Source organism: Mauremys reevesii, linkage group 12 (assembly GCF_016161935.1).
Source record: "Mauremys reevesii isolate NIE-2019 linkage group 12, ASM1616193v1, whole genome shotgun sequence".
Taxonomy (NCBI): Eukaryota; Metazoa; Chordata; order Testudines; family Geoemydidae; genus Mauremys; species Mauremys reevesii.
Window position 1 is genome coordinate 21,335,555 of NC_052634.1, and position 25,084 is coordinate 21,360,638.

Genomic DNA, 25,084 nt, shown 5'->3' on the forward strand with positions numbered 1-25,084 from the left:
TTTTCCCACACTCACGGCATTCATAGGGCCTCTCCCCTGTGTGGATTCTGGGATGTTTAGTATGGCCTGGCCGGCGACTGAAGCTTTTCCCACACGCACTGCATTAATAGGGCTGCCTCCCCTGTGTGGATTCTCTGATGTTTAGAAAGGGCTGAGCTGCAAGTGAAGGTTTTCCCACACTCACTGCAATAAAGGGCCTCTCCTGTGTGGATTCTCTGATGAATAGAAAGGGCTGAGCTGCAAGTGAAGGTTTTCCCACACTCACTGCAATCAAAGGGCCTCTCCCCTGTGTGGATTCTCTGATGTTGAGAAAGGCCTGAACGGCTAATGAAGCTTTTCCCACACTCACTGCATTCATAGGGCCTCTCCCCTGTGTGGATTCTCTGATGTTTAGAAAGGGCTGAGCTGCAAGTGAAGGTTTTCCCACACTCAGTGCATGTATTTTTCCTCTTTCCCATGAGGACTTCCTGCTGTGTTGTGGTTTCCATGACGCTTTTCTGAGTTCCCCGACAGGAAATAAATTTACCCATTTTCTCCTCTGGCTGGTTTCCTTGCTCTCTTTCTGGTCTGTGCTGAATCTCACAGGATTTTCCCTGCTCATGACTCCAGGACACATTCCTTTTCGATCTTTGCGATAATTCTCTGTGTTTAGCCACTTTCTCAACATTTTCCTGCTGAGAATTCTGCTCCTCTTTCTCACATACCATTGCGTCACCTGCTGTGATAGAGACAGAAACCTCAGACAGGGATGGAAAGGGGAAGGCCAAACCAAAACAAGTGCTGGAGAGACGTCAAATAAAAATCGGGAACTGAACTCCCCCAAACTCTTCCCCAAACAGGAGAGAGGAGGATCAATTCGGCCCTCACATCCCATCCAAACTCACAGGGGAAAGGGAGGAAGCTACTGCCTGGTGTCTCCTAGGGTCTACAGGAAGCCATGAGCTATATTTACCCTGAGGATACGACCCCTGCTAGGGACAATAATGAACTGAGAAACCTTCCAAGGGCTTTGTAGGGCTTCCCAGATGTTTCCTTCAGGCACTTCCAGATTCTGAGTTGGTTTAATCTTTCCTCACCTGTGCAGGAAACTCTCAGGCTCTCTCTTTCCTCTGAACCCTGGAGGTCTGGGACCCATGGCTCTTCCCCTTGTTCCAGCTGGGAGATTATATGAGGTTTGGAAACTGGAAACGCTGCTCAGATAAAAGAAAACAAAGGAGTTCAGCTGATTTCATATGACTGTGTCATAAAAAACACTATTAATTTAACTTCAGTGCTTACTGTGACCCAGTGTGCCTGGGGCAGTCCACACTGAAAATGCCAAGATCAGGGCAGACTGAAAAAGGGAGAGCAGATGCTCCCAAAACTGGTGGTTAACATGGAAGTTAAATTCACCAATCAGTCACCAACTGTGCTTCTGATCCACCACACTGGTTATTGAGAAACTGAAAAAAGACATCACACGTGGCCCCCTTTACTGCATTCCAGTTCTCTGACTCCCAATCAGCACCTAGGTCCGGCACAGTGAGAAGTTATTTAAAAACTCTGATCACATAAACGAAGTGTTCTTCTGACCCCAGAGTCAGCCACATTACCAGGTCTGTATAGGTTTGGATCTTACCCAGAATACTATGATGCCAGCCAATCCTTAGCATCTAAAGTAAAGGTTTATAAGCAAGAAAGCATCTCAACTAAAGGTTTATTATAAAAGAAGGAAAGAAAAAGGAAGTTGTTAAAAATGGGAAAACAGTCAGATACATTCAGAAATCTATATATCTGGTTCTTAGCAGTATTGGTGAGTTTCTGGCTTGAAAGGCTCTCTGGTAATGATTTTTTGCCCCAGATCCTAAGTGGCCCCTCAAGGATTGAACTCACAATACTGGGTTTAGCAGGTCAATGCTCAAACCACTGAGCTATCCCTCCCCCCACATCATTCAGTCCTTTGTTCCAAGGTTCAGTTTGTAGAGAAGTTGCTCCAGAGGTAGGAAGAGGGACTGAAGACAAAATGGAGATGATGCAGCTGCCCTTTATATTCCTTTTGCCAAGTGGCTTCTACTTCCTGTGTCCCAAACACAAGCTTCACAGCACATGGCATGGAAAAGCCTTGGAGGTCTCAGTACACAGGCATATCCTTGCATGTCTTGCTGACTCAAGAGGTGTCTCCCCTTGATCCTTTCAATGGGTTCATTGTACAGCTGATGACCCCGGATGGGCCATCAAACAGGCTGGGCAGCGCTGATGCCAATATGTCTGGGGGTGTCACTCAGAAACACTACACAAGTCTGGAATACAGATATACCCTACATATCTATAACTCACAATACAAAGATAGACACAAGATTATCAAACTTGGAAAATCATAACATTTTCATTGATACCTTACATGGCATATCTAGCACGATTCATTGCAATTTCATCATACTGGTATTTATAATAAAATAATAATAATATAAAGTGTCTCTCAATTCCATAGAGTGTCACTTAATAAACCAGTGAATTCCCAGGACCGGTTCCCCAGGTGTTTGAAGATGCCGAACACCTTGCTTGTGAGGGACTGAAATACCCACATATATGTTGGGAACACACAGACAGACACTGTGCAAGTCTGTGCCCCTATGTTCACTCTTCTAGAGAATTATGATCAATTTTGTTCATAGTATGTGTCAGGGCTGAATCTCCACTCTGTCACTCCGAGTGCAGAAAGTGGGGGCCCGCTAGGATTCTAAAAATTAATTTGTGCGACTCTAGGCTTGTATTAAACCCCCAAAGTTACAGCTTTTCTCTGACCTTGGCTTGGTAAATGTTGCCACCACCCAAATGCAAAAAAACCCAAACCCTTGGACCCAGGAAGGAGCATTTGAGAATTCTTCCCTGTGGGGCACCCTCAAGCCCTTTCACCTCCCCTCCGGGAAAGAGCTGAGAAAGAAAACAAAGGACACCAAAAATCCAACCCTGTTCTTAAGAGAGAGAAATTTTATTAAAATTGAAAAGAAAAACAATAAATCTGGAACTTAGGCTTTTGCTAGATCTTAAAAGAAACAATTGTTGTAAGCACCCAAAATAGCTTTCCTGGGGGTTCAGCTTAAAGCTTAGAAGCAAACAAAAGTATCTGGGATAGCACAGAGGAGCTCCAAAAGCCAAAATAAAAAATATAAACCTGATTGTGTCTGTCTAAACATTCCCTGTCCAAATCATTTCTTCGAGGGATGGAAGATGAATTTTCAAACCTGCTTCAAGCCACACACAGCATTGCTACTCCGTGTCGCCTTCTCCAGAGAACAACAGACAAAGGGAAAGTTACTGTCCCATTTTAAAAAGTTCTAGTCTTTCCATTGGCTCTTTTGGTCAGGTGCCCACTCCTTTTCTTTTACCTATGGCCTTGTTAACCCTTTACAGGTAAAGCAAGCAGAGAAGTCACACCAACAAGGATTTTACAGCAATCTGGCTGGCTGGGTGTTTATAAAAGGGAGATCCCTCCCCTCCCCCTTGATTTATCACTGTATGGCTTGTTCGGTACCATTTGAAAAGACAATCTACTGAAAATCCTCCTTAAAATGTGTAGCAACACTGTATGTAAAGTTATGAGATTTTACGGCATGATGTTACTGAAAAAGTTGCAACCCTAACCTAAGTTCCTCAGAGACAGCAAGGCAAACAGCTGGTCAAATAGCCATTCTCCAGGAGAGGGAAGGTGTGAAGAAGACATTTACATTCCATCACAGGGACCACTTGAAGGTCATATCTACGAGAGCCTGTCACCATGACTCAGCTGATAACTGGATTTGTTTCTAGTACAAAGGACTGAATTATAAAGAGAGGTGAGGAAAATGCATGAGACTCTCTCTCTCTCCCCCCCCTTTCCCTCTGCTCATGACAACTCCTGAAGAACTGAATGTGGGCAGCAGGGGTAGGTTAGAGGGATTCCCGGCTGAAAGGAAAACCAGCCTGTCTCAGCAGATGGTGAGAGAATCATTAGTTTTAAATCTGTTTTAGCTTGTTAAGTTAAACATTAGTTTGTGCTTTATCTTGCATTTCTTTTGTAAACAATTCTTACTTTTATGCCTCATTACCAGGGGCGGCTCTAGCCATTTCGCCGCCCCAAGCACGGTGGCACGCCGCGGGGGGAGCTCTGCCGGTCGCCTGTCCCACGGCTCTGGTGGACCTCCCGCAGACGTGCCTGCGGATGCTCCACCCCAGCCGCAGGACCAGCGGACCCTCCGCAGGCAGGTCTGCGGGAGGTCCACGGGCCGTCTGCTGCCCTCCCGGGACCAGCAGAGCGCCCCCCGCGGCATGCCACCCCAAGCACGTGTTTGGCGTGCTGGGGTCTGGAGCCGCCCCTGCTCATTACTTGTAGTCACTGAAAATCTTTTTTTTTTTTCCCCAGTAGTTAATCTTGGTTTATTGTTTTCTCTAACCAGTGTGGTTGGATTCAAGTGTTTTGGAAACTCCATTTGGAATAACAAGGCTGGTGCATGTCATTTTCCATTGATGAAATAACAGATTTCATATAGGCTCCCACTGTTCAGTAGTGTGCTGGACAGGACAAGATGCACATTTCTGGGGGATGTCTGGGAGCAGAGAATTTTCTGGGGTTCTCCGGTGGGGTACTGTAATTCGGGAGTTGCTGACTAGCAGCACTCAAAACTGTGTAGCTGGGAGCGAGTTACACGCTGGAGACTGCGTGTTACCTGCCCAGGAGTGGCTGCTCTCACAGTAGAGCAGTGTAAAAGGCACCCCAGCCTGGGGAACTGAGGGGACAGCTGTTCAACAGTCCAGATTGTACTGTGCTTAATGTCACAGACACTCAATTTCAAAGTCTCTTAAAACACATAGAAAGTAAATCCATGTCCCAGAAATCGAAGTCTCCAGAGAGAGGGCAAGTCTCCCTGGCACTGCTTCTTGCTGACAGACAGGTCCAGAGACAAAGAGAGAGTCCTGGGGAAGCTGGAAACATAAGCGTGGGGCTCAGTGGAGAAAGGGGACAGGAAGGGCAGGGATATTACTGAATGCAGGATCTCAGCACTACTAGATGTCAGGATAACACATAGTGCAGCCCACTGGAAAACATAATCCCAAATATACATATAAAATGATGGGGTCGAAATTAGTTATTTCCATTGATTTATATAAGGGCAATAAGATATTCCCTGTATTATTGTCTATCCCTTTTTAAATAATTTCTAACATCCTGTTTGCTTTTTTGACTGCCGCTGCACACTGCTGGATGTCTTCAGAGAACTATCCACAATGACAAAAAGATCTTTTTCCTGATCAGCTGTAGCTAAATTTGCCCCCATCATATTGTATGTATAGTTGGGGTCGTTTTTTCCAATGTGCATTACTTTACATTTATCCACATTAAATTTCATTTGCCATTTTGTTGCCCAATCACTTAGTTTTGTGAGATCTTTTTGAAGTTCTTCATAGTCTGCTTTGGTCTTAATTATCTTGAGCAGTTTAGTAACATCTGCAAACTTTGCCACCTCACTGTTTACCCCTTTCTCCAGATCATTTATGAATAAGTTGAAAAGGATTGGTCCTAGGACTGACCCTTGGGGAACACCACTAGTTACTCCTCTTCATTCTGAAAATTTACCATTTATTCCTACCCTTTGTTCCCTGTCTTTTAACTAGTTCTCAATCCATGAAAAGATCTTCCCTCTTATCCCATGATAGCTTCATTTATGTAAGAGCCTTTGGTGAGAGACCTTGTCAAAGGCTTTCTGGAAATCTAAGTACACTATGTCCACTGGATCCCCCTTGTCCACATGTTTGTTGACACCTTCAAAGAACTCTAATAGACTAGTGAGACATGATTTCCCTTTACAGAAACTATGTTGACTTTTGCCCAACAATTTTTGTTCTTCTATGTGCCTGACAATTTTATTCTTTACTATTGTTTCAACTAATTTGCCTGCCAGAGACATTAGACTTACCAGTCTGTAATTGCCAGGATTACCTCTAGAGCCCTTTTTAAATATTGGCGTTACATTAGCAATCTTCCAGTCATTGGGTACAGAAGCTGATTTAAAGGACAGGTTACAAACCATAGCTAATAGTTCCCCAATTTCACATTTGAGTTCCTTCAGAACTCTTGGGTAAATACCATCTGGTTCCGGTGACTTGTTATGTTAAATTTATCAATTAGTTCCAAAACCTCCTCTAGTGACACTTCAATCTGTGGCAATTTCTCAGATTTGTCACCCACAAAAGGTTTGGGAATCTCCCTAACATCCTCAGCCATGAAGACTGAAGCAAAGAATGCATTTAGTTTCTCTGCAATGACTTTATCATCTTTAAGGGCTCCTTTTGTACCTCAATCGTCCAGGGGCCCCACTGGTTATTTAGCAGCTTCCTGCTTTTGATGTACTTAAAAAACATTTTGTTATTACCTTCTGAGTTTTTGGCTAGCTGTTCCTCAAACTCCTTTTTGGCTTTTCTGTTCCATTTTTACACTTAATTTGGCAGTACTTATGCTCCCTTCTATATACACCTCACTAGGATTTGACTTCCACTTTTTAAAAGATGCCTTTTTATCTCTCACTGCTTCTTTTACATGATTAAACCAAGCCACAGTGGCTCTTTTTAGTTCTTTTGCTGTTTTTTTTTTAATTTGGGGTATACATTTAAGTTGGGCCTCTAATATTGTGTCTTTGAAAAGCATCCATGCAGCTTGCAGGGATTTCACTCTAGTCACTGTACCTTTTAATTTCTGTTTAACTAGCCCCTCATTTTTGTATAGTTCTCCTTTCTGAAATTAAATGCCACAGTGTTGAGCTGTTCTTCCCACCACATGAATGTTAAATTTTGTTATATTATGATCACTATTTCTAAGCGGTCCTGTTATAGTTACCTCTTGGACAAGATCCTGCTCTCCACTCAGGACTAAATGGAGAGTTGCTTCTCCCATTGCGGGTTCTTGTACCAGCTGCTCCAAGAAACAGTCATTTAAAGTATTGAGAAATTTTGTCTCTGCATTTTGTCCTGAGGTGACGTATCCAGTAAATATGGGGATAATTGAAATCTCCCACTATTATAGAGTTCTTTATTTTGATAGCCTCTCTAATCTCCCTTCGCATTTCATCCTCACTATCATTGTCTTTCACAGGAGGTCGATAATAGATCCCTACTGTTATATTCTTATTAGAGCATGGAATTACTATCCATAGAGATTCTATGGAACATGAGGTTTCATTTAAGATTTTTACTTCATCTGAGTCTACATTTTCTTTAACATACAGTGCCACTCCCCTCCCCACCCCCCGAGTATGACTTGCTCCGTCCTTCCGATATATTTTGTACCCTGGAATGATTGTGTCCCATTGATTGTCCTCACTCCACCAGGTCTCTGTGATGCCTATTATGTCAATATCCCCTTTTAACACGAGGCACTCTAATTCACCCATCTTATTATTTACACTTCTAGCATTTGTGTACACGCACTTTAAAAACTTGTCACTGTTTATTTGTCTGCCCTTTTCTGATGTGTTAGATTCTTTTGTGTGTGAATGCTTCTCGTCTGATCTGGCTCCTACTTTATCCTCTTCCAGCCTCTCTTCCTGACTAAAACTAGAAAAATCTCTATCACTACACTCTCCTCTAAGAGAAGTCTCTGTCTGATCCACGTGCTTCTCTGCAGCCATTGGCTTTCCCCCATCTCTTAGTTTAAAAACTGCTCTGCAACCTTTTTAATGTTAAGTGCCAGCAGTCTGGATCCACTTTGGTTTAGGTGGAGCCCATCCTTCCTGTATAGGCTCCCCCATCCCCAAAGTTTCCCCAGTTCCTAATAAATCTAAACCCCATCTCTCTACACCATCATCTCATCCACGCATTGAGACTCCGAAGCTCTGCCTGCCTACCTGGCCCTGCGCATGGAACTGGGAGCATATCTGAGAATGCCACCATAGAGGTCCTGGATTTCAGTCTCTTTCCTAGCAGATTAAATTTGGCCTCCAGGACGTCTCACCTACCCTTCCCTATGTCATTGGTATCTACATGTACCATGACCACTGGCTCCTCCCCAGCACTACATATAATTCTATCTAGATGCCTTGAGAAATCCGCAACCTACCCACCAGGCAGGCAAGTCACCATACGGTTCTCCCGGTCATCACAAACCCAGATATCCTTGTTTCTAATGATCGAATCTCCCATTACTAACAGCTGCCATTTCTTAATGACTGGAGTTCCCTCCCCCGGTGAGGTAACCTCAGTGCAAGAGGTTACCCTAACACTATCTGGAAGGAGGGTCCCAACTATGAGAAGCTTTCCCTCTGCTCCCATTGACTGCTCTCATTCCCTGGGCCTTCCATCCTCCTCAACGGTGCGGGGGGCTGTCTGACCGGAGTTGGGACAATTCTACAGTGTCCCAGAAAGCCTCATCAACATACTTCTCTGCCCCCCTTAGCTCCTCCAGTTCCAACACCCTGGCCTCCAAAGCCTCCACACGGTCTCTGAGGGCCAGGAGCTCCTTGCACCAAATGCACACATACATACGTGACATAAGAACGATCGTACCGGGTCAGATCCAAAGGTCCATCTAGCCCAGTTTCCTGTCTACCGACAGTGGCCAATGCCAGGTGCCCCAGGGGGAGTGAACCTAACAGGCAATGATCAAGTGATATCTCTCCTGCCATCCATCTCCATCCTCTGACAGACAGAGGCTAGGGACACCATTCCATACCCATCCTGTCTAATAGCCATTGATGGACTTAACCACCATGAATTTATCCAGTTCTCTTTTAAACGCTGTTATAGTCCTAGCCTTCACAACCTCCTCAGGTAAGGAGTTCCACAAGTTGACTGTGTGCTGCGTGAAGAAGACCTTCCTTTCATTTTCTTTAAATCTGCTGCCTATTAATTTCATCCGGTGACCCCTAGGAAGCTTCTGTTGATTATGGTGCACTTAACCCTCAGTTTTACTTGAGCAAACAGGAGATATTTGACATTGTGTGATACGGCTCCTGTGCTCTGTTCCCAAAGTGTTCTGCAGCAGGGGAGGGTCTCTGGCAGTGTGTGTCTCACTAGCATATTGGGGTGATGCTGAAACTGGGCAGAGTAGAGATGGCATTGTGGGGCTGGCGTAAACCTTCTCTCTCCATTTCCCCTTCCAAGAACCGAGAGGACGGGAATCCTTACCCAGTGAGGTCACATTCTCATAGTTCTCCTGCATGACATCCCAGTAGAGGGCTCTCTGAGCGGGGTCCAGCAGAGCCCACTCTTCACTGGTGAAATACACAGCCACCTCCTCGAAGGTCACTGGCCCCTGAAAGAGCAAGAGTCCAACACTCAATACCTGCTGCCCCATTCACAGCCCCACTATTTGTGGGGAGAGGAGCCCATCAAAGGGAAGCCCTGGGTGGTTTGCATTCAACAAAGTCCCACCCCCACCCTGCTCAGAGCATCCAGGAAACATCAGAGTGAGGGGACAAAGAGAGCCCCTTATCTCTCCCAGCAGATCCATCACACACCTACTAGCCACAGACTGATAGAGGAGAGGGAGCCCCTAGCAGGGACCAGGGAGAGATCCCTGTTAGGAAGCCCAACACCCTCCTCATTGTGAGGAGCTGGGTATGAAGGGAGGGGAATCTCCCCTAACCCTCACTGGTGGGTGCCCCCTTCATATCTCACAGCAGCCACTGGTTAGTCGGGTCAGGCTCCAGCACTATGAGTCTGGTCAGTTTTCCCAGCCCCATTCACGTGGGTTATTTTCTGCTTCACAGACTAGAGCATTTCCACCTCCGAACCTCATGGGTCTGTTCCTAGAATCTAGGCCACTTATTAAACAACTCCCAGCAGGTTTGTCACACCCTGTCCTCCCTTTCTCCACCCTGTGCATTTCCTTCCCCGCTCCAACCTCCAAACCAGACTGTGCAAACCTGCCCATCTCCGGTGTATTTGCTGTCCCTCTCCCTTCTGTAGGAACCCACCAACCCCCCCTCAAAAAAATAATCCCTACCTGAGCTGGCTCCACTGCAGCCATTTCTCTTCCCTGTGTCATGGGGGGGTGGGATGAGCTGGAGAAAAACATGGACGTCATTCTGCAGCCTGGCAGGGTGAGAAGGGCAGTCGTGGAGGTTTCAGAACAGGCTTTAGTTAATTTAACATCACGAGTCCCCCAGGCCCCTTCCCTCCAGACAGGCATCCTAGACTCTGCCATGCTGGGAACATGCTTGATCTCTTTATTACAGTGTAGACCTGGCCCCTCCTGCCAGGCTAAGCCCACAGAGATATTTTTAACCTCCCTTCCGCCTCCCCTGATCCTGTAACAAAGTCTCTGAACACAAGGCTAGAAAAGAGCAGAACCAAAGGAGTCACTGTGGGGGATTCCCAGGGACACTAACCCCACGGCAGCCACACCCCAGCAGGGGAAATATGGAGTCAGGAACCAGCTTTTCCTCTGTCTGAGCCTTTTCTTGTTCACTGGAAAGTGGTTCTGCCCAGGGATGCTGCAATACATGTGTCTGGGTGGACTAGAGAGCTGGAAATCTCTCCCCCCAACACACACACTCATTTCTCCCACTGCCCATTTCAGTCTCTCCTTCCCCTGTCCTCTCTCCCTGCCCCTCTGGCTAAGACAGTCCCATTCCTGGGGGCTTTGCTCTCCCATGGCTGGGTTTGCTCCTGGCAATTGCTAATGGGAGGAGAGACTGTTTGTGCAGAGTCACTTTCTTGCTAGTCCCCAGCACTTTCCCTGAGGTCTTTCAGTTACCTGGAGTCTGGTAGAATTTGTATTAACAGGGCCCAAGGCTGCCCTAGGGGGCTAGTACCAGCTGGAGAAAGTCATCCCCTGGGCCGGGCAGAGAAGAAGTTTTAATTAACGTCACTTCCCAGCACAGAACCCCGCTGGGAGCAGCAGCTGCTAAGCCTGGTCTCCCAGATCACAATGGAGGCTGCAGCGTCTGACCCAGGAATCTGAACCCCAATGTCCTGAGCAGAGAGGGACAGAGCGTTTGAGCAGCTTCCCTCCTTTAGCTCTCTGGGGAGAGCAGCTAATGAGAGCCCCTCCTCACAGGGAGAACTGCTGATCTCATTTGCCCCACTGTCCATCCAGAGTCACTCCTTGTCTTTCCATGCAGTGACTCTGGATTAACAATGGTCTCAATAAAACCACATTTCAGGAAGAAGGAGTCCAGAACGCTGTGGAAGAGACCATTGTGTGGCATTTCTAGCCCCCTTCCCACCTGCCTCACCCCCCAGATCTAGGACAAGGACTGGGGGGGGCGTGAATATTCCCTGCGGGACCAGAAGTTCCTGCAGTTTTCAAGAGGGGAGAAATGAAAAATCTGTGATTTCACCTGACAGTGTTTGGTAAGTGGATAGAAAGTTACCAGGGTGAGGGGGCCTGGCTGGGGGCTGCCTGGCCGCGCTTGGAGCCAGGATTGTGGCACAAACTGATCCGGGAGCAGGATCAGGGTTAGTAGCAGCCCCCAGACACCCCCCAGTGCCCAGAGCCCAGACCCCACAGCCGGGGCCCCAGACACCCCCACAGCCCCAGCCAGGGTCCTGCCAGATCTTCCCTGGCCCCCAGTCCCCAGAGCCCCTGGCCAGGGCCCAGACACCCCAGAGCCCCACCAGCCCCAGGGAGAGCTGGACACTGGCGAAGAGAAGAGAAAATGGGGCACAATCGGGGGGGGGGCAGGGAACTTCTCAGGGGTTGGGGGAGGGGGGGTCACCCTGGGGGCTGCTCGTGGCTCTCTAGGGAGAAAGGGGCGGGGTCCCCACGGGGGCAGCGGTAAATCCGAGGGGGTCTCAGCCCCCTTTCTCTCCGCGCTCCCAGGGCTCACTGGCTCCCCCGGCCATGTCCGGGCTGCACCGACACGTCCCCCCCCGCCCCTTTCCCAGCCCCCCCGGGGGGGGTTAATGGGCCCCGGCACAGACCCCCGCCCCGCTGCCCCGCCCGGGCTCCCGGCTCACAATGGAGCAGCGCGCGGCGCTCACCCAGCAGCTGATCACACTCCGCCCCCCCCCCCCCGATCTGCGCATGCCCAGAGCCGGGAGACACAAAACTCTTCTCTGGCTCCGGGAGAGGTGCCAACGGCCCCGCGCGAGTTCGCAGTCCCGCCCCGCCTCCCTGGCCAACGTCACTTCCGGTCCAGGGAGCGCGATGAACTACATCTCCCAGCCTGCCCCGGGGGCGCTTCCGCCCTCCCCAGCCCAGGGAAGGGAGGTCCCCGGGGCCAGCCTGACCCTCCCCCCACCGCTCCTCCTTCCCCCGGCCCCGCCCCCTCTCAGACCCCCCCCCCCCGCCTGTTCCCGGGGAGCGGCAGAGCCGGGGGGGCTCGTGACCCCCCCGTAATAACCGGCTCCGAACAGCCCCCGGCCCCGGCCCCGCCCGGCAGGAGCGTGCCTGCCCCCACGCGTGTCCCCGCCCCCCGGGCCCGAACAGCCCCCGGCCCCGCCCGGCAGGAGCGTGCTTGCCCCCCCCCCACGCGTGTCCCCGCCCCCCGGGCCCGAACAGCCCCCGGCCCCGACCCCTCCCGGCAGGAGCGTGTCCGCCCTGCGCGTGTCCCCGCCCCACGCTGCCCCCGGCCCCGGCCCCGCCCGGCAGGAGCGTGTCTGCCCCCGCCCACGCGTGTCCCCGGCCCCGGCCCGGGCCATGGCCCCGCTGCCGCACACAGGGGCGGAGGCCGGGTGGGGGAGGGGCGGCTCCTGCCCGGGCCTGGCCCCGCCCCCGGGCCCCTCGCAGGGGGGTTGGGACCCGCCTCAGCCCGGAGGGGGCAGGAGAGGGGCCGGGTCTCCCCAGGGGAAAAGCGGGGGCGGGGCTGGTGTAGCAGCTCGGCCCCACCCCTGCGGTGCCCGGCTCAGCAGAGGGGTCAGCTGGATCCCAACCGCTGCAGACACCTCGGCGAGCGCTGCAGCCCGGGGTTTGCAGGGCACGGGAAGGGGCTGGGGCAGCTGGGAGCGGGGCGGGAGGCAGGAGCCGGGAGCGCACAGAACCGGGAGCATCAACCCCCGACAGCTCCGGAGAGACCAGACGCTGCTGCCTCCATCCGGAGCTGGGAGCTGAGCAGCTGCTGCTTCCCCAGCCCGACATTAACCCCTCCGGGCCGGGCGGGGGTTTCTCTGGCTGCAGTGGGGCCAGCTCAGGTCGGGTTCTTGGGGGGCGGCTGGTGGGTTCCTGCTGGAGGGAGAGGGGCAGTAAACACTGACGAGGTGGCAACTTCTGGGGAGTTAGGTCTGGGGGGGGGGGCAGGGAATCCGCTGGGTGAGGAGAGGGAGGGGACAGAGTGTGACAAACCTGCTGGGACTTGTTTAACGGGGGCCTAGATCCTCAGAACAAAGGCTTGGGTGTTGGGGGAGAAAATTCCCTAATTTGTGAAACAGGAAACAGACAAAGCAACCCCCTGGGTGGGGCTGGGAAAACTGACCAGACTCCCAGTGCCGAACCCTCAGCCTGCGAGCCAGGGGCTGGTGTGACATGGAAAGGGGGCACCCACCAGGGAGGTGTAGGGAAGATGTCCTGGCCCCTCACATCCAGCTGCTGGCAGTGGGGAGGGTGTTGGGTTCCTACCATGGGGCTGGATCAGCCTCTGGCTCGTAGCCGTGTGATGGATCTGCTGGCAGAGACAAGGGGTCTCTCTTTGTTCTCTCACCATGGTGCCCCCCTGGCTGCTCTCGGCAGTGTGGGGATAGGACTGTGCTGACTGTCTCTGTCTCAGAGCTTCCATTTGATTGGTTCCTTTCCTCCATGAATAGTGGGGCAGCAGGTGTTGGACTCTTGCTCTTTCAGGGGCCGGTGACCTTCGAGGAGGTGGCTGTGTATGTCACCAGGGAAGAGGGGGCTCTGCTGGACCCCACTCAGAGAGCCCTCTGCAGAGACGTCATGCAGGAGAACTATGAGAATGTGACCTCGCTGGGTAAGGATTCCCGTCCCCTCCGTTCTGAGAAGGGGAAATGAAGAGTTAAGGTTCATGGCACTCCCACAATGCCACCTCTGCTCTGCCCTGTTTCAGCATCACCCCAACATGCCAGAGAGACACACACTAGCCCTCTCCCCTCCCCGGTTACAGAGCGCTCTGGGAACAGAGCAGTACAGCAGAAAGTCTCACGACTTCTCTGTGCTAAGATAATATTCAGGTTCGTCTCCGTCATAGCAAATAGAAGCTTCCTCCCCCTGGCCTGCTCTCCGGTACTGAACCTCCTGCACACAGACCATCTGAGACTGTCAGTGTTACCACCTCTTTGCCCTCAACCTGAGTTTTCCTTTTGAGTCACTGCTTCACTTACCCCTCACTGAGCCCCACAGATCACTCGAACATACGCCCCCAGGGTGCTGACAACCCCCATGGCAAGAACACGCCCTTGGGCACCTTTGCTGACACAGCCTACAACACTCAGCACAGAACTGAGGCAGAATTGCCCCCCCCAAGTTTCACATGCACCTCTCTGCATAGCACAAGCACAGCTCTGCCCAGCTGCTGCAACCCATCCCTCGGTCAGCCAGTCACAGCTCCAGCTGGCCACGTGCACACAGCTGGAGGCATGCGGATAGATGCTGGGATTCCCACCTGTGAACACAGCACAGACAGTGGCACGTTCTCTTAGTCTTTCCTCAGATCGATTATAGGTTCGTAGCTTTGAAGGCCAGATATGACTATTAGGTCATCTACTCTGACGTCCTTTATACCACAGACCATATAATTCATCCCGTTACTGCTCCATTGAGCTGAACACCTGAGTCGCTGTGGGAGTTTGTTAACCTTTGCACGGCCCACACAGAACCATCCTCAGTGGTTCTTGCCAGCTGCAGGGTTAAGGGTTGGGGGCAAAGTTAAGGTTGCATTGGAGGGGGGGCGTTTATATTAACTTCTCGTTTCCTGGTTCGCAGAGGTTTAAGTTTAGTCACCATCTATACCAGAGGTGGGCAAAGTACCCTCCTGCCTCCCTTGTTTTCTTTCCCTTGAGCAGGGTTTCCAGTTTCCAAACCCTACGTGATCTCCCAGCTGGAAGGAGGGGAAGAGCCGTGGGTCCTGGATCTCCAGGGTTCAGAGGAAAGCGAGATCCTGAGAAGTCCCTGGACAGGTGAGGAAACATCAAATCAACCCAGAAACTGTCAGTGCCTGAGAGAACCAGCTGGGATTCCCCACACAGACTCTGTGAGCTCAGGACAGTCCCCAGCAGATCTCACTCCTGGCTTCCTACAGATGATGACTGACAGCTTGGCTGGAGCTCCCTCCCTTCCTACTGAGTGTCTGGATGGGATGTGGGCAGGGCCGGCCTTGGGGACATGGCACCCTGGGCAAACTTGCATTTTGGTGCCCCTGGCTCCCATGGGCATGGCACCCCCCCCTGTCCCCCATGGGCTCCCCAGGCTCCTCACCCTCCCTTCCCCCCAGCCCCTGCACTGTGCCCCCTTCGCTCCAAATACCTGCTCCCCCTTCACTCCTAACACCTGCCCCCTCCAGCCCCTCCCAGCACCTGCCCCCTCCTGTGCCCCTAAGCCCTGCACTGTGCCCTTTCACCCCAACCCCTTCCCCTCCCTCATGTGCCCCTAAGCCCAGGACTGTGCCCCCTTCACTCCTACCCCCTGCACCTCCCTCCTGCACCCTGAACCCCTGCATGGTGCATACCCCCTGCACCCCAAACCCTGCCCCTGCACCCCAACCCCTGCCCCTCCTGAGCCCTCAGCCCTGCACTGTGCCCCCTTTGCCCCAAATGCCTTCTCCCCCTCCTGCACCCCTAATCCCTACACCCCCTTCAATCCTAACTTCTGCCCCCTGCACCCCAGCCCCTGCCCCTCCTGAGCCCCCAGCCCCTGCACTGTGCCCCCTTTGCCCCTAACCCCTGCATCCTCCTGCACCCAAGTGGGGAACCTGACCTAGATGCACAAAGCAGCTGGCATTGCTGCTCGCTCCCCCACTGGACTGCTGCTCCCCCGCCCCACGCAGCCCTGGGGGGCTGGGAGAGGGGAGCAAGGAGCGATGTGAGGGCTTCCTGCACCCAGGTCACTTTCCCTGCAGGCTGTGTAAGGGGAGGGCAGGAGAGCAGCTGCTCCTGATGTCTCAGCTCAGCCCAGGTGGGGAAGTGACCTGGATGCAGGGAGCCCTGGGGTGTGTGTGTGTGTGTGTGTTGAGGGGAGGATATGAAGGAGTGTGTGTGTGTTGAGGGGAGTGTGTGAAGGACTGTGTGTGTGTGTGTGTGTGTGTGCGCCTGAGTGAGTGAGCGCGCTGTCTCTTTAAGAAAGCTCTCTGGGTCAGGACCCTGAACTAGGCTTGTTCAGACACAAGCAGCTGCCGGCAGCTCCGGCCCCAGAGAGGCAGCAGCACACGCAGATTCCCCCTGTCCCGTCACCCCAGCTCAGTGGAAATCGGGTACCTGGGTTGGGGGGAGGGGATCACCCCGCCATCAATCAGCACCTCCCCCCGCAGACACCAGCGCGCCAAGCAGGCGCTTGGAGCGGCCGTTTCCCGGGGGGGCGGCATTTGGCTCCGGTGGAGCTCCCGCCGGCATGCCGGCGGCAGGTCCACCGGAGCCCGGAACAAGCGGACCTGCCGCAGGCATGACTGCGGCGGGTCCCGTCTTCCCGCGGCTCCGGTTGAGCTCCCGCAGGCATGACTGCGGCAGGTCCGCTCGTCCCGGGCTCCGGTGGACCTGCCGCAAGCATGCCGGCAGGAGCTCAACCGGAGCCGCGGGAAGAGGGGACCCGCCGCGGGACCGGGGAAGGGCGGCGCAGCGCTCCGCGCTGCTTGGGGCAGCCTACTTTCTAGAGCCGCCCCTGCGCAGAGCAGTCAGGAGGATGCTCCCCGTCGGGAGTGGACAGGGGCGACTCTGGGGGTGAACGGGGGGCGGGGGGACAGGAACAGCAGCAGCTGCACACGTGGAGCAGGGCGGAGGAGGGGCCCCTCCGCTCCGGAGCAGTCACCTGGCTCTGACGGCTGGTCATCCAACTGCCCCCTGCAGCTCGGCTCCCTCCCACTCCCCCACGCTGCTGCTTATCTGCCTCCCGTGCCGCTTTCATCGGCAGCAGGTCAGGCGGGAATCCAAACCCTGCGCCCGGCACCCCCTTGGGTGGGGCACCCGTACGGCCCCCCCTAAAGGCCGGTCCTGGGTGTGGAGCAGAATTGATCCCCTCCACTGCCCTCTATGGGAATGAGTTTGGGGGAATTCAGTCCCCGATTTTTATTTTCTGTGTCCTCAGCACTTACTTGGGTTTGCTCTCTGCCTTTCCATCCCCAATTCTGAGATTTCTCCTCCCTTCTAGCAGGTGATGGGGTGGTGAGGGAGAGCGAGGAGCAGAATCCTCACCAGGAAGATGCTGAGCTTGCTGAAGCGAATGGGGAATTACTGCGAAGAGCCAAAGGGAGCGTGTCCCGCCCCCGTGAGCAGGGAAAAGCTGGTGAAAGTTACCCCACACCAGAGAGAGAGCAGGGAAACCACTCAGAGGAGAGAGTGGATGAACCCATTAATTGTCAGGGACCTCACAGGGACCTCAAGGAAACTACATCCCAGGAGAAAATCCTCAGGGAAAACAGAGAGAGAATACATGTAGTGAGTGTGGGAAAAACTTCAATTACCGCTCAGCCCTTATTCGACATGAGATAATCCACACGAAAGAGAGACCCTACGAATGCTGTGAGTGTGGGAAAAGCTTCAATCATACCTCAGCCCTTAGTAGGCATCAGCGAATACACAGAGGAGACAAACCCTATGAATGCTGTGAGTACGGGAAAAGTTTCACTCAGAGATCAGCCCTTATCTCTCATCAGACAATGCACACGGGAGAGCGACCCTACGAATGCTGCAAGTGCGGGATAAGCTTCTCTCGGAGCTCAAACCTTACTATGCATCAGAGGATCCACACAGGAGAGAGACCCTATGAATGCCGTGAGTGCGGGAAACATTTCACTCACCTCTCCTCCCTTATCTCTCATCAGAGAGTCCACACGGGAGAGAGACCCTATGAATGCAGTGAGTGCGGGAAAAGCTTCTCTCGGAACTCAACCCTTATTACACATTACAGAATCCACACAGGGCAGGGACCCTATGAATGCTGCGAGTGTGGGAAAAGCTTCAGTCATAGCTCAGGCCTTTCTAAACATCAGAGAATCCGTAAAGGAGATAAACTTCATAAAAACCTTCTCTAGAGCTGTCAGAAAATTTTTTTCTTTAATTCTTTTGACAGTTCCCAGATAGTGACTATTAAGGTATTTGCATCTTTTGCACATTGTGGTCCCTCAGCTCCCACACATGAGTTGCCCAGTTTTGAAGCTCGCCCATCTTTGGGGTGGATCCTGTGGTCCTTTCTATCAACTCCATTGTCCTGCAAGTCATGGGAGTGGGTGTCCTTTCTACCAGGAATGTCCGTCACCCCAGGTGAGGGAGATAGGGAGTGTCTTCAACCATTTACGTTGAGATAAAATCTACCTGGGCCTCATCACTATGGTTGCCATGGAGTTAGCTAGCTTGAGTTCACTTTTCTGATAACTATTCTTGCACTAAAGACGAGGGCAATGGAAAGTAGGTGGAGTTATCTTGCACATTTCCTCCTGATCTGACCTAACCACCGTCACATTTCCTTGTCTTAACAAACCTGGAGTTTCACATTTGTATCCTCCTCCCAGTGCAAAGTTATTGTTCGAGTTGCTACATTCCTCTTTGAGGACAGATTTTCTCATTCCCAGTTGTTGTCACATTACCCTGGATTGTGCAGAACAGCAGTTATTTTGACTTTTTTTCTCATTTAAATATATTTAAATATGATGAAGAGCTGGAGCAGTGTCAGGGAAATAAGTGTCATTTTAGGCTCTGTGAAAGTGGAAGGAGATGGGGAAGGGTGGAATCTCTGAGTCACCCCATCACCCCAGAACTGTTACCTTGTGCCTGAGCCATGCAGAGTTCACCCCTTCGTATTCCTTCACTTCCCAAAGTGAGGTCATGTTCTTGGCTGTCACTTGGGAATGGTGCTTGTACGTCTTTGATCCTAAATCAGTCAGTCTGGCAGGAGGTGAAAGTGTCACAGACTTGGAAGGGATTTCAAATGGATCCCAAGCACTGTTCAAATCCCCTTTTCCCTCTATTGGCAAAGCCACTTCTGGAGAGGTCGGCTGTTTTTTCCACCCGTTATGAAGGTGCTAAAACTTCTGTAAATAACACTAATGAGACAGCTCTGGGTGAAGCAGGTTTCAGTGACTCATGGGAGAATTTCTCATCCTGATTCTGAGACATCAGATGTAACCTAGTCTGGAATTTCACTTTAAATTAAAATGAAAGTGTCTTCTACCTCTCTGTGATATGAGTTTTCCATCTTTCATGAAGGGTCCTTGGTCATATAACTGCATGTTGGTGGTGTTTGACAGATTGTAGCTCAGATTTATTGGGAAATTTCAGCCAAATGACCATCATTCTTTACTTTAGGTTTGTTTTTCCCCTATCCTTGCATGGTGACATGGAGAAAATTCAAATGCAGTTCAGTCAATAGGAGAGAATACTCCAAGCTGCTGGACATATTATCAGAGAAACAGTCTGGTTTTAAACCTCCAGTCTGAAAAGGTGAACAGCAGCAGACCCCAAACCATGTAACCAACGGAAGTAAGTGCACATGGTCACAGGGTAGTTCGATTGTTTAAGTCAATATTATGTCAGATGATCCAGGGATAGAATTCCACAGTAAGTGACTTGGAACTAGGCAAAATGCCCAGGTATTTGGTTCCCAAGGTATTTGTGACCCAGTCCCTACAGGGGGTTACTCCTGAAGAGATCTCCTAGCTAATCCCAACATTTGGGAAATGCTGTCTGTGATGAGGTGTATCAACCTTGAACTGGCACTGCTAGGGTTAACTGCCATGTGGGCTGAAGAGGCTACACCCCCTCCCCCTCTCTGGGCATGTGCTGACTGGAGACGGAGTATAAAAGGGAGCAGCTCAGCTCAGCCTGGGTGGACTGAGGAGGAGAACAAACCTATGTTGTGGGCTCCTGCCAGGAAACTGCTGGACCCCCAGGCTGCACCATCCAGCCACCCTGAGGCCCCTGCAGACACCCAGTTGACCGCCAAGGATGCGACGCTGGATGCCTGGACATTACCGACTCTGGACGTAAGGGTGGGAAGTGACTCAGGGAACGGGACTGTTGCAGTGAGAGATCAACCCTGGACACAGGAGTATTGGTTCCTCAAGGCCCTGGGTCAGGACCTGGTGGAGTGGGGTGGTCCCAAGTCCCTCTTCCCCACACTGCACCCACCACTGGATGGAGTCACCACCTGAAGACAAGCTGTCTTGACCCAGGGGACAGATTTCTCCGCCCCACCCAAATCCCTGCCTTCTTCCATACATGGCCACACACCCTGTGACAGGATCTATCAACCCCATGACACTGTCCATAATGATGTAGATGTGGAGGAAACAGAAGTGGTGTTTTTGTTGAACTCACCATTTGTGGGTGATGGAACTGTGTGTAGGACGAAATCAGTGTCTTATGTGAGATGGCTGCATTTTTAATAGGAACCTCATCTCTGTTATTTTACAGAGATTCTGATCCAGGACTATATCTGATCCAGGGGTGGGCAAACTACGGCCAGGGGGCCGCATCCGGCCCTTCAGACATTTAATCCAGCCACTGGGGAGCAGGCTCTAGGGCTTGCCACATTCTGACACTCCAGCCGGGGAGCGGGTCGGGGGCTTGCCCCGCTCCGCATGTGCTGTGGCTCCGTGCGGCTCCTGGGAGCACTGGCATGTCCCCCCTCCAACTCCTACACATAAGGGCAGCCAGGGGGCTCCACACACTGCCCCCACCCCAAGCACCACCTCCACAGTTCCCATTGTCTGGGAACTGCATCCACTGGGAGCTGCCTGGCCATGCCTCCGTGTAGGAGCCAGAGCGGGGACGTGGTGCTGCTCCCAGGAGCTGTTTGAGGTAAGCGACAACCGGAGACTGACCCCCTCCCTTGCCCCAGCCTCCCACTCTCCTACCCCCTCAGTCCCAGCCTGGAGCACCGTCCTCCCCCGCCAACCTCTCCTCCCTCGCCCCACCCCAATCCCCTGTCCAAGCCCGGAGCCCTCTCCCACACCCTGAACTCATGTCTGGCTCCACCCCAGAGCCCACTGCCCCAGGCAGAGCCCTCACCCCCTCCCATACCCCAACCCCCAATTTCGTGAGCATTCATGGCCCCATACAATTTCCATACCCAGATGTGACCCTCGGGCCAAAAAATTTGCCCACCCCGATCTAATCCCTAACCACAACTGTACTCAACGGTTCACTGGTGGAAAGGGGGATTGAAGGAAAACTGCCATATATGAGAGAATTCTTTAATTGTTGAGGATTTATTATTACCAATGAAAATGAAATTAAACACGAAGTTACTCTTTAACGGAGAAGAGACTTAATTGTGTGATCAACTGAATTATACTGGAGAAATAAAACTTGTCTTGTTTTTCTTTTTGTTAGTAATGTAGGAAATGGGGGCTAATCCTGAAAAGCTTCTTTGATGTAACTTACCCCCCTTGGCCTAAAATGTCCGGCTGTAAAACCTCACTCCAAAGGTTGGGGTGAGGGAATGTGTGTGAGAAATAGAGTAGAGGAGAAAACTGACCCAGTATCGATTTGAATGATTTGTATTTCAAATGGAACTTTGATTAGCTTCAAAGTCAATTTCTACGTAGGTGTGTTAGCAAAAAGAAGGTGGTCAGGGAAAGTGTGGGACCCTTATTGAATGGGGCAGGCAACCTAGGGACAGATGATGTGGATAAAGCTGAAGTGCTCAATGCTTTTTTTTTTTCTTTTTGCCTCGGTCTTCACAGACATGGGCAGCATAGTATGGGGAGGAGGGGAGCAGCCCTCAGTGGTGAAAGAACAAATTAAGGACTATTTAGAAAAGCTGGACATGACCAAGTCCTTGGTTCTGGATCTAATGCATCTGAGGGTCCGGAGGGAGTTGGCAGATGTGATTGCAGAGCCATTGATCATTATCTTTGAAAACTCAGGGCGATTGGGGGAGGTCTCGGATGATTGGAAAAAGGCAAATCTAGTGCTTATATGTCTGCACTGCAATTTTAGTCATGCAGCCCAAGCCCCATAAGCCTGGGTCAGCTGACCTGGGCTTTAAGACAGGTGCCCTGGGTGTTTTAATCACAGTGTAGACATAAGGAAGCACCCACGGCTGACCCCTGTCACATTAGTCAGGGTCAGGCAGCTTGGGCTGTAAAGTTGCAGTGTCCGTGTCTGGGCTCAGGCTCAGTCCCCTGCTCTAGGAGCCCAGAAGATTGGGAGGGAGTTTAGCGAGTGGAAATGGTGAAGTATTGCCCTGGACTCAATGGCATTTCTCCATTGGTCTGTCTGCTTTGGGGCAGGGACAATAACACATCCTGCTGCATTCGTTATTTCAAAGGGTGGTTTAGGATTTTCATTCTCACACACGGTGCACAAAGCAGGACTCAATCCTGGGTGTAAACTAAACAAGCTGCCCATGGATTCTGGCAGCCAGAATGAGCCATTTGGTGTGAGAGCCCAGACCTGCCCCTGTCCCAGAGGGAGGGTGTCATGTGTGACAGGCTGGACCACTGACCTATCAGCTCTTAACTCCCAACCTTTCATCAACTCTTATTATCAGTGCCTGTGAACATAGTTTAAACCATACTGGACTGGACCAAAGCTCCATCTAGCTCTCTGTTTTGTCCTCTGACAGTAGCCAATACCAGGTGCTCCTAGAGGTACTCAGCAAGGCACCACTGGGAGTTGAACCCAGGATCTCCTGTTTACAAGACAGGTGCTTTAGCCAGCTAAGCCATGGTGCCTGCCTGTGGCTAAGGGACACTCTCTGCCCACACTGACTCTCTGCCATCCCCAGTGGGGACTGACAAGCTTTCCATGTGTTTGGATTCTGCAAAGCAGAGAAGCAAGTGAGGTTTTCCTTGCAAGCTGTATGTGAGTGAATCTTTGGCCAGGTCTGCACTACAAAGTTATTTCAGCATCATTATATTGCTCAGTTGTGTGAAAAACACACAACGCTCCCTCGGTCAGCACTCTTCTCCTGTGTCCCAACCCACAGCCCCTCCTATTCCCAGTGCCCCTCAATCCCAACCTCGACAAGAGGCCTAGAGCTTTTTGCAGCAAACTTAAAATGACAAATTGTCAGTGTAAATGCTGCTGTTCATTATATCACCATAAGTGGCCACCTCCAGTATCCCACAATGCCCGCCATGAACTCGCCTGCCCTGCATTCCTGCTACAGAGGCTGGGCCCCTCCCCTTTCATAGCTCCAGAAAGTTCTGACAGCTGAGCCGCTATCTATACCGGGATTAGGTTGATATAACTGCATTGCTGGAGGGGGGTGTACATTTTTTACACCTCTAAGTAATGTAGTTACACCGACCTAATTTTGTAGCGTAGACCTGCCAAATAATCACTCACACACCTTGGGAGTAAACCTTCCCCTGCTCCTCTGCTTTACAGAATCCAAACACGAGCAAAGCTTGTCAGGGCTCAGTGGGGATTGGCAGAGAGTCAGGTGTGGGCAGACATGAAGCTTTAAGTAACAGCAGGCGCCATGGCTTAGCTGGTTACAGCACCTGCTTTGTAAACAGGAGATTCTGGGTTCAACTCCCAGTGGTGATTTGTTGAGTGGCTTTTGGGGTACCTGGTGTTGGCTACTGTCAGAAAACAAGATTCAGAGCTAGCTGGATCTTTGGTCTAGCCCAGTGTGTTTTTTCTTATGGTTTAAATTACACTCACAGGCACTGATAATAGAGTTGATGAAAGTTTGGGTGTTAAGAGCTGGTAGGTCAGTGGTCCACTCCCCTCAATGCGGTTTCACCATTTCCACTCGCTAAACTCCCTCCCACCCTTCTGGGCTCCTAGAGCAGGGGACTGAGCCTGAGTCCAGACATAAACACTGCAACTTTACTCCAGACCAGGCTGCATGAGCCTGATTAATCCGACACGGCCCAGCCGTGGGTGTTTCATTGCACTGGAGACGTAGCCTAACGTTATGTCTACACTGTGATTAACACACCCAGGGCACCCGTCTCAAAGCCCGGCTCAGCTGCCTCAGGCTTATGGGGCTCGGGCTGCAAGACTATAAAATTACAGTGCAGACATATGGGCTTGAGCCCAACCTCTGAGGCCCCATGAGGGGCGAGGGTTTCTGAACCCAGGCTTCAGTGTGAACACAAATATCTGCACCACAGTTTTTAACCCCTCAGCTTTAGCTCCAGAAGCCCAAGTCAGATGACCCAGGCCAGCCCTGCTGCCATCTTTATCCCAGGAGAGATGGACTCTAAGGGTACGTCTCCACTGCAGTGTAAGCCCAGGTGTGGCACGCTGTGCTCAAAGCAGCACCTGGAAGCCCCATATTCACCACTCTCATATAATGATGAGATGGTTTGTACAAAGTCTGCCTGGTGAGGTATCATTTCAAAAGTCTTGATCTGTTGAACATTAATATCGTGTTGGATTGTGTGTGCTCGCATTGGTTGGGAAGTTATGAAGTTTTGCTCTGTGTGTGTTACTGAGATATGTTATGAGGTTGGCAAATGCCCCCCACCAGCCTTTCAGGTGCGACAATGGAGGAGCCAGACTCACTGCTGGCCCATTGAAGGGATCCACACTCCCAAGGACTAGCCCAGGAACCGTGTACAATGCAGGCTTCTCCGAGATAGCGCAGAGACAATGGACACTGCTTGACTCACATCGTAGCAAAGGAGCTTCCTAGCAAGTTGGAAGAAGCTATGAAAGAGGGGAAGAGACATCATGACTTGGCCTCTCTCCCCCACAACTCAGCAGCTGGAAACACACCTGGAGGACAAAGACTGAACTGAACTGATTCAGAAATCAGAAGAGAATAATAACAATAATACTTGTAACCAAAGTCCCCAAACAGACTAGTATTGGTTTTTCAGCAGAAAATTTTCAGTTTGGGGAATTTTGTTTTCTCAGTCAGACCTTGCCAAGGGAAGCAGGGAGAAAATGTTGGAGTTGCCTCCTTCAGAACAGCTTGGCCTAGACACTAGCTCTGGGTCACTGCTCTGGCCTTGCTCGTGTTGATGGTATTTTAATAATTTGGGCAGGTCCCAGGGTGTTTGGGGGAGATGATGAGGATGTTCCCTTTTGAGATAAAAACTAAGAAATACAGGACTAGAGAATTTTTTTTTAA

General features: G+C 51.4%; 1 protein-coding gene and 1 non-coding gene across 2 annotated transcripts in view; one reads left to right on the plus strand and one right to left on the minus strand.

Annotated features, from left to right (window-relative positions):
• LOC120375922 (zinc finger protein 883-like) overlaps positions 1-20,198 on the plus strand; it is a 127,249-nt gene extending 107,051 nt beyond the window's left edge. Inside the window, exons 4-5 of the mRNA XM_039496945.1 lie at positions 17,635-18,043; positions 19,919-20,198. Of these exons, the coding sequence (XP_039352879.1) occupies positions 17,635-18,043; positions 19,919-20,198 (689 nt within the window). The remainder of the gene's footprint in view (positions 1-17,634; positions 18,044-19,918) is intronic.
• A 2,455-nt stretch (positions 20,199-22,653) lies between these two features.
• On the minus strand, positions 22,654-22,727 carry TRNAT-UGU. Its single transcript has one exon. It is a non-coding gene; the product is annotated as a tRNA-Thr (tRNA).
• Between the last annotated feature and the right edge of the window lie 2,357 nt (positions 22,728-25,084).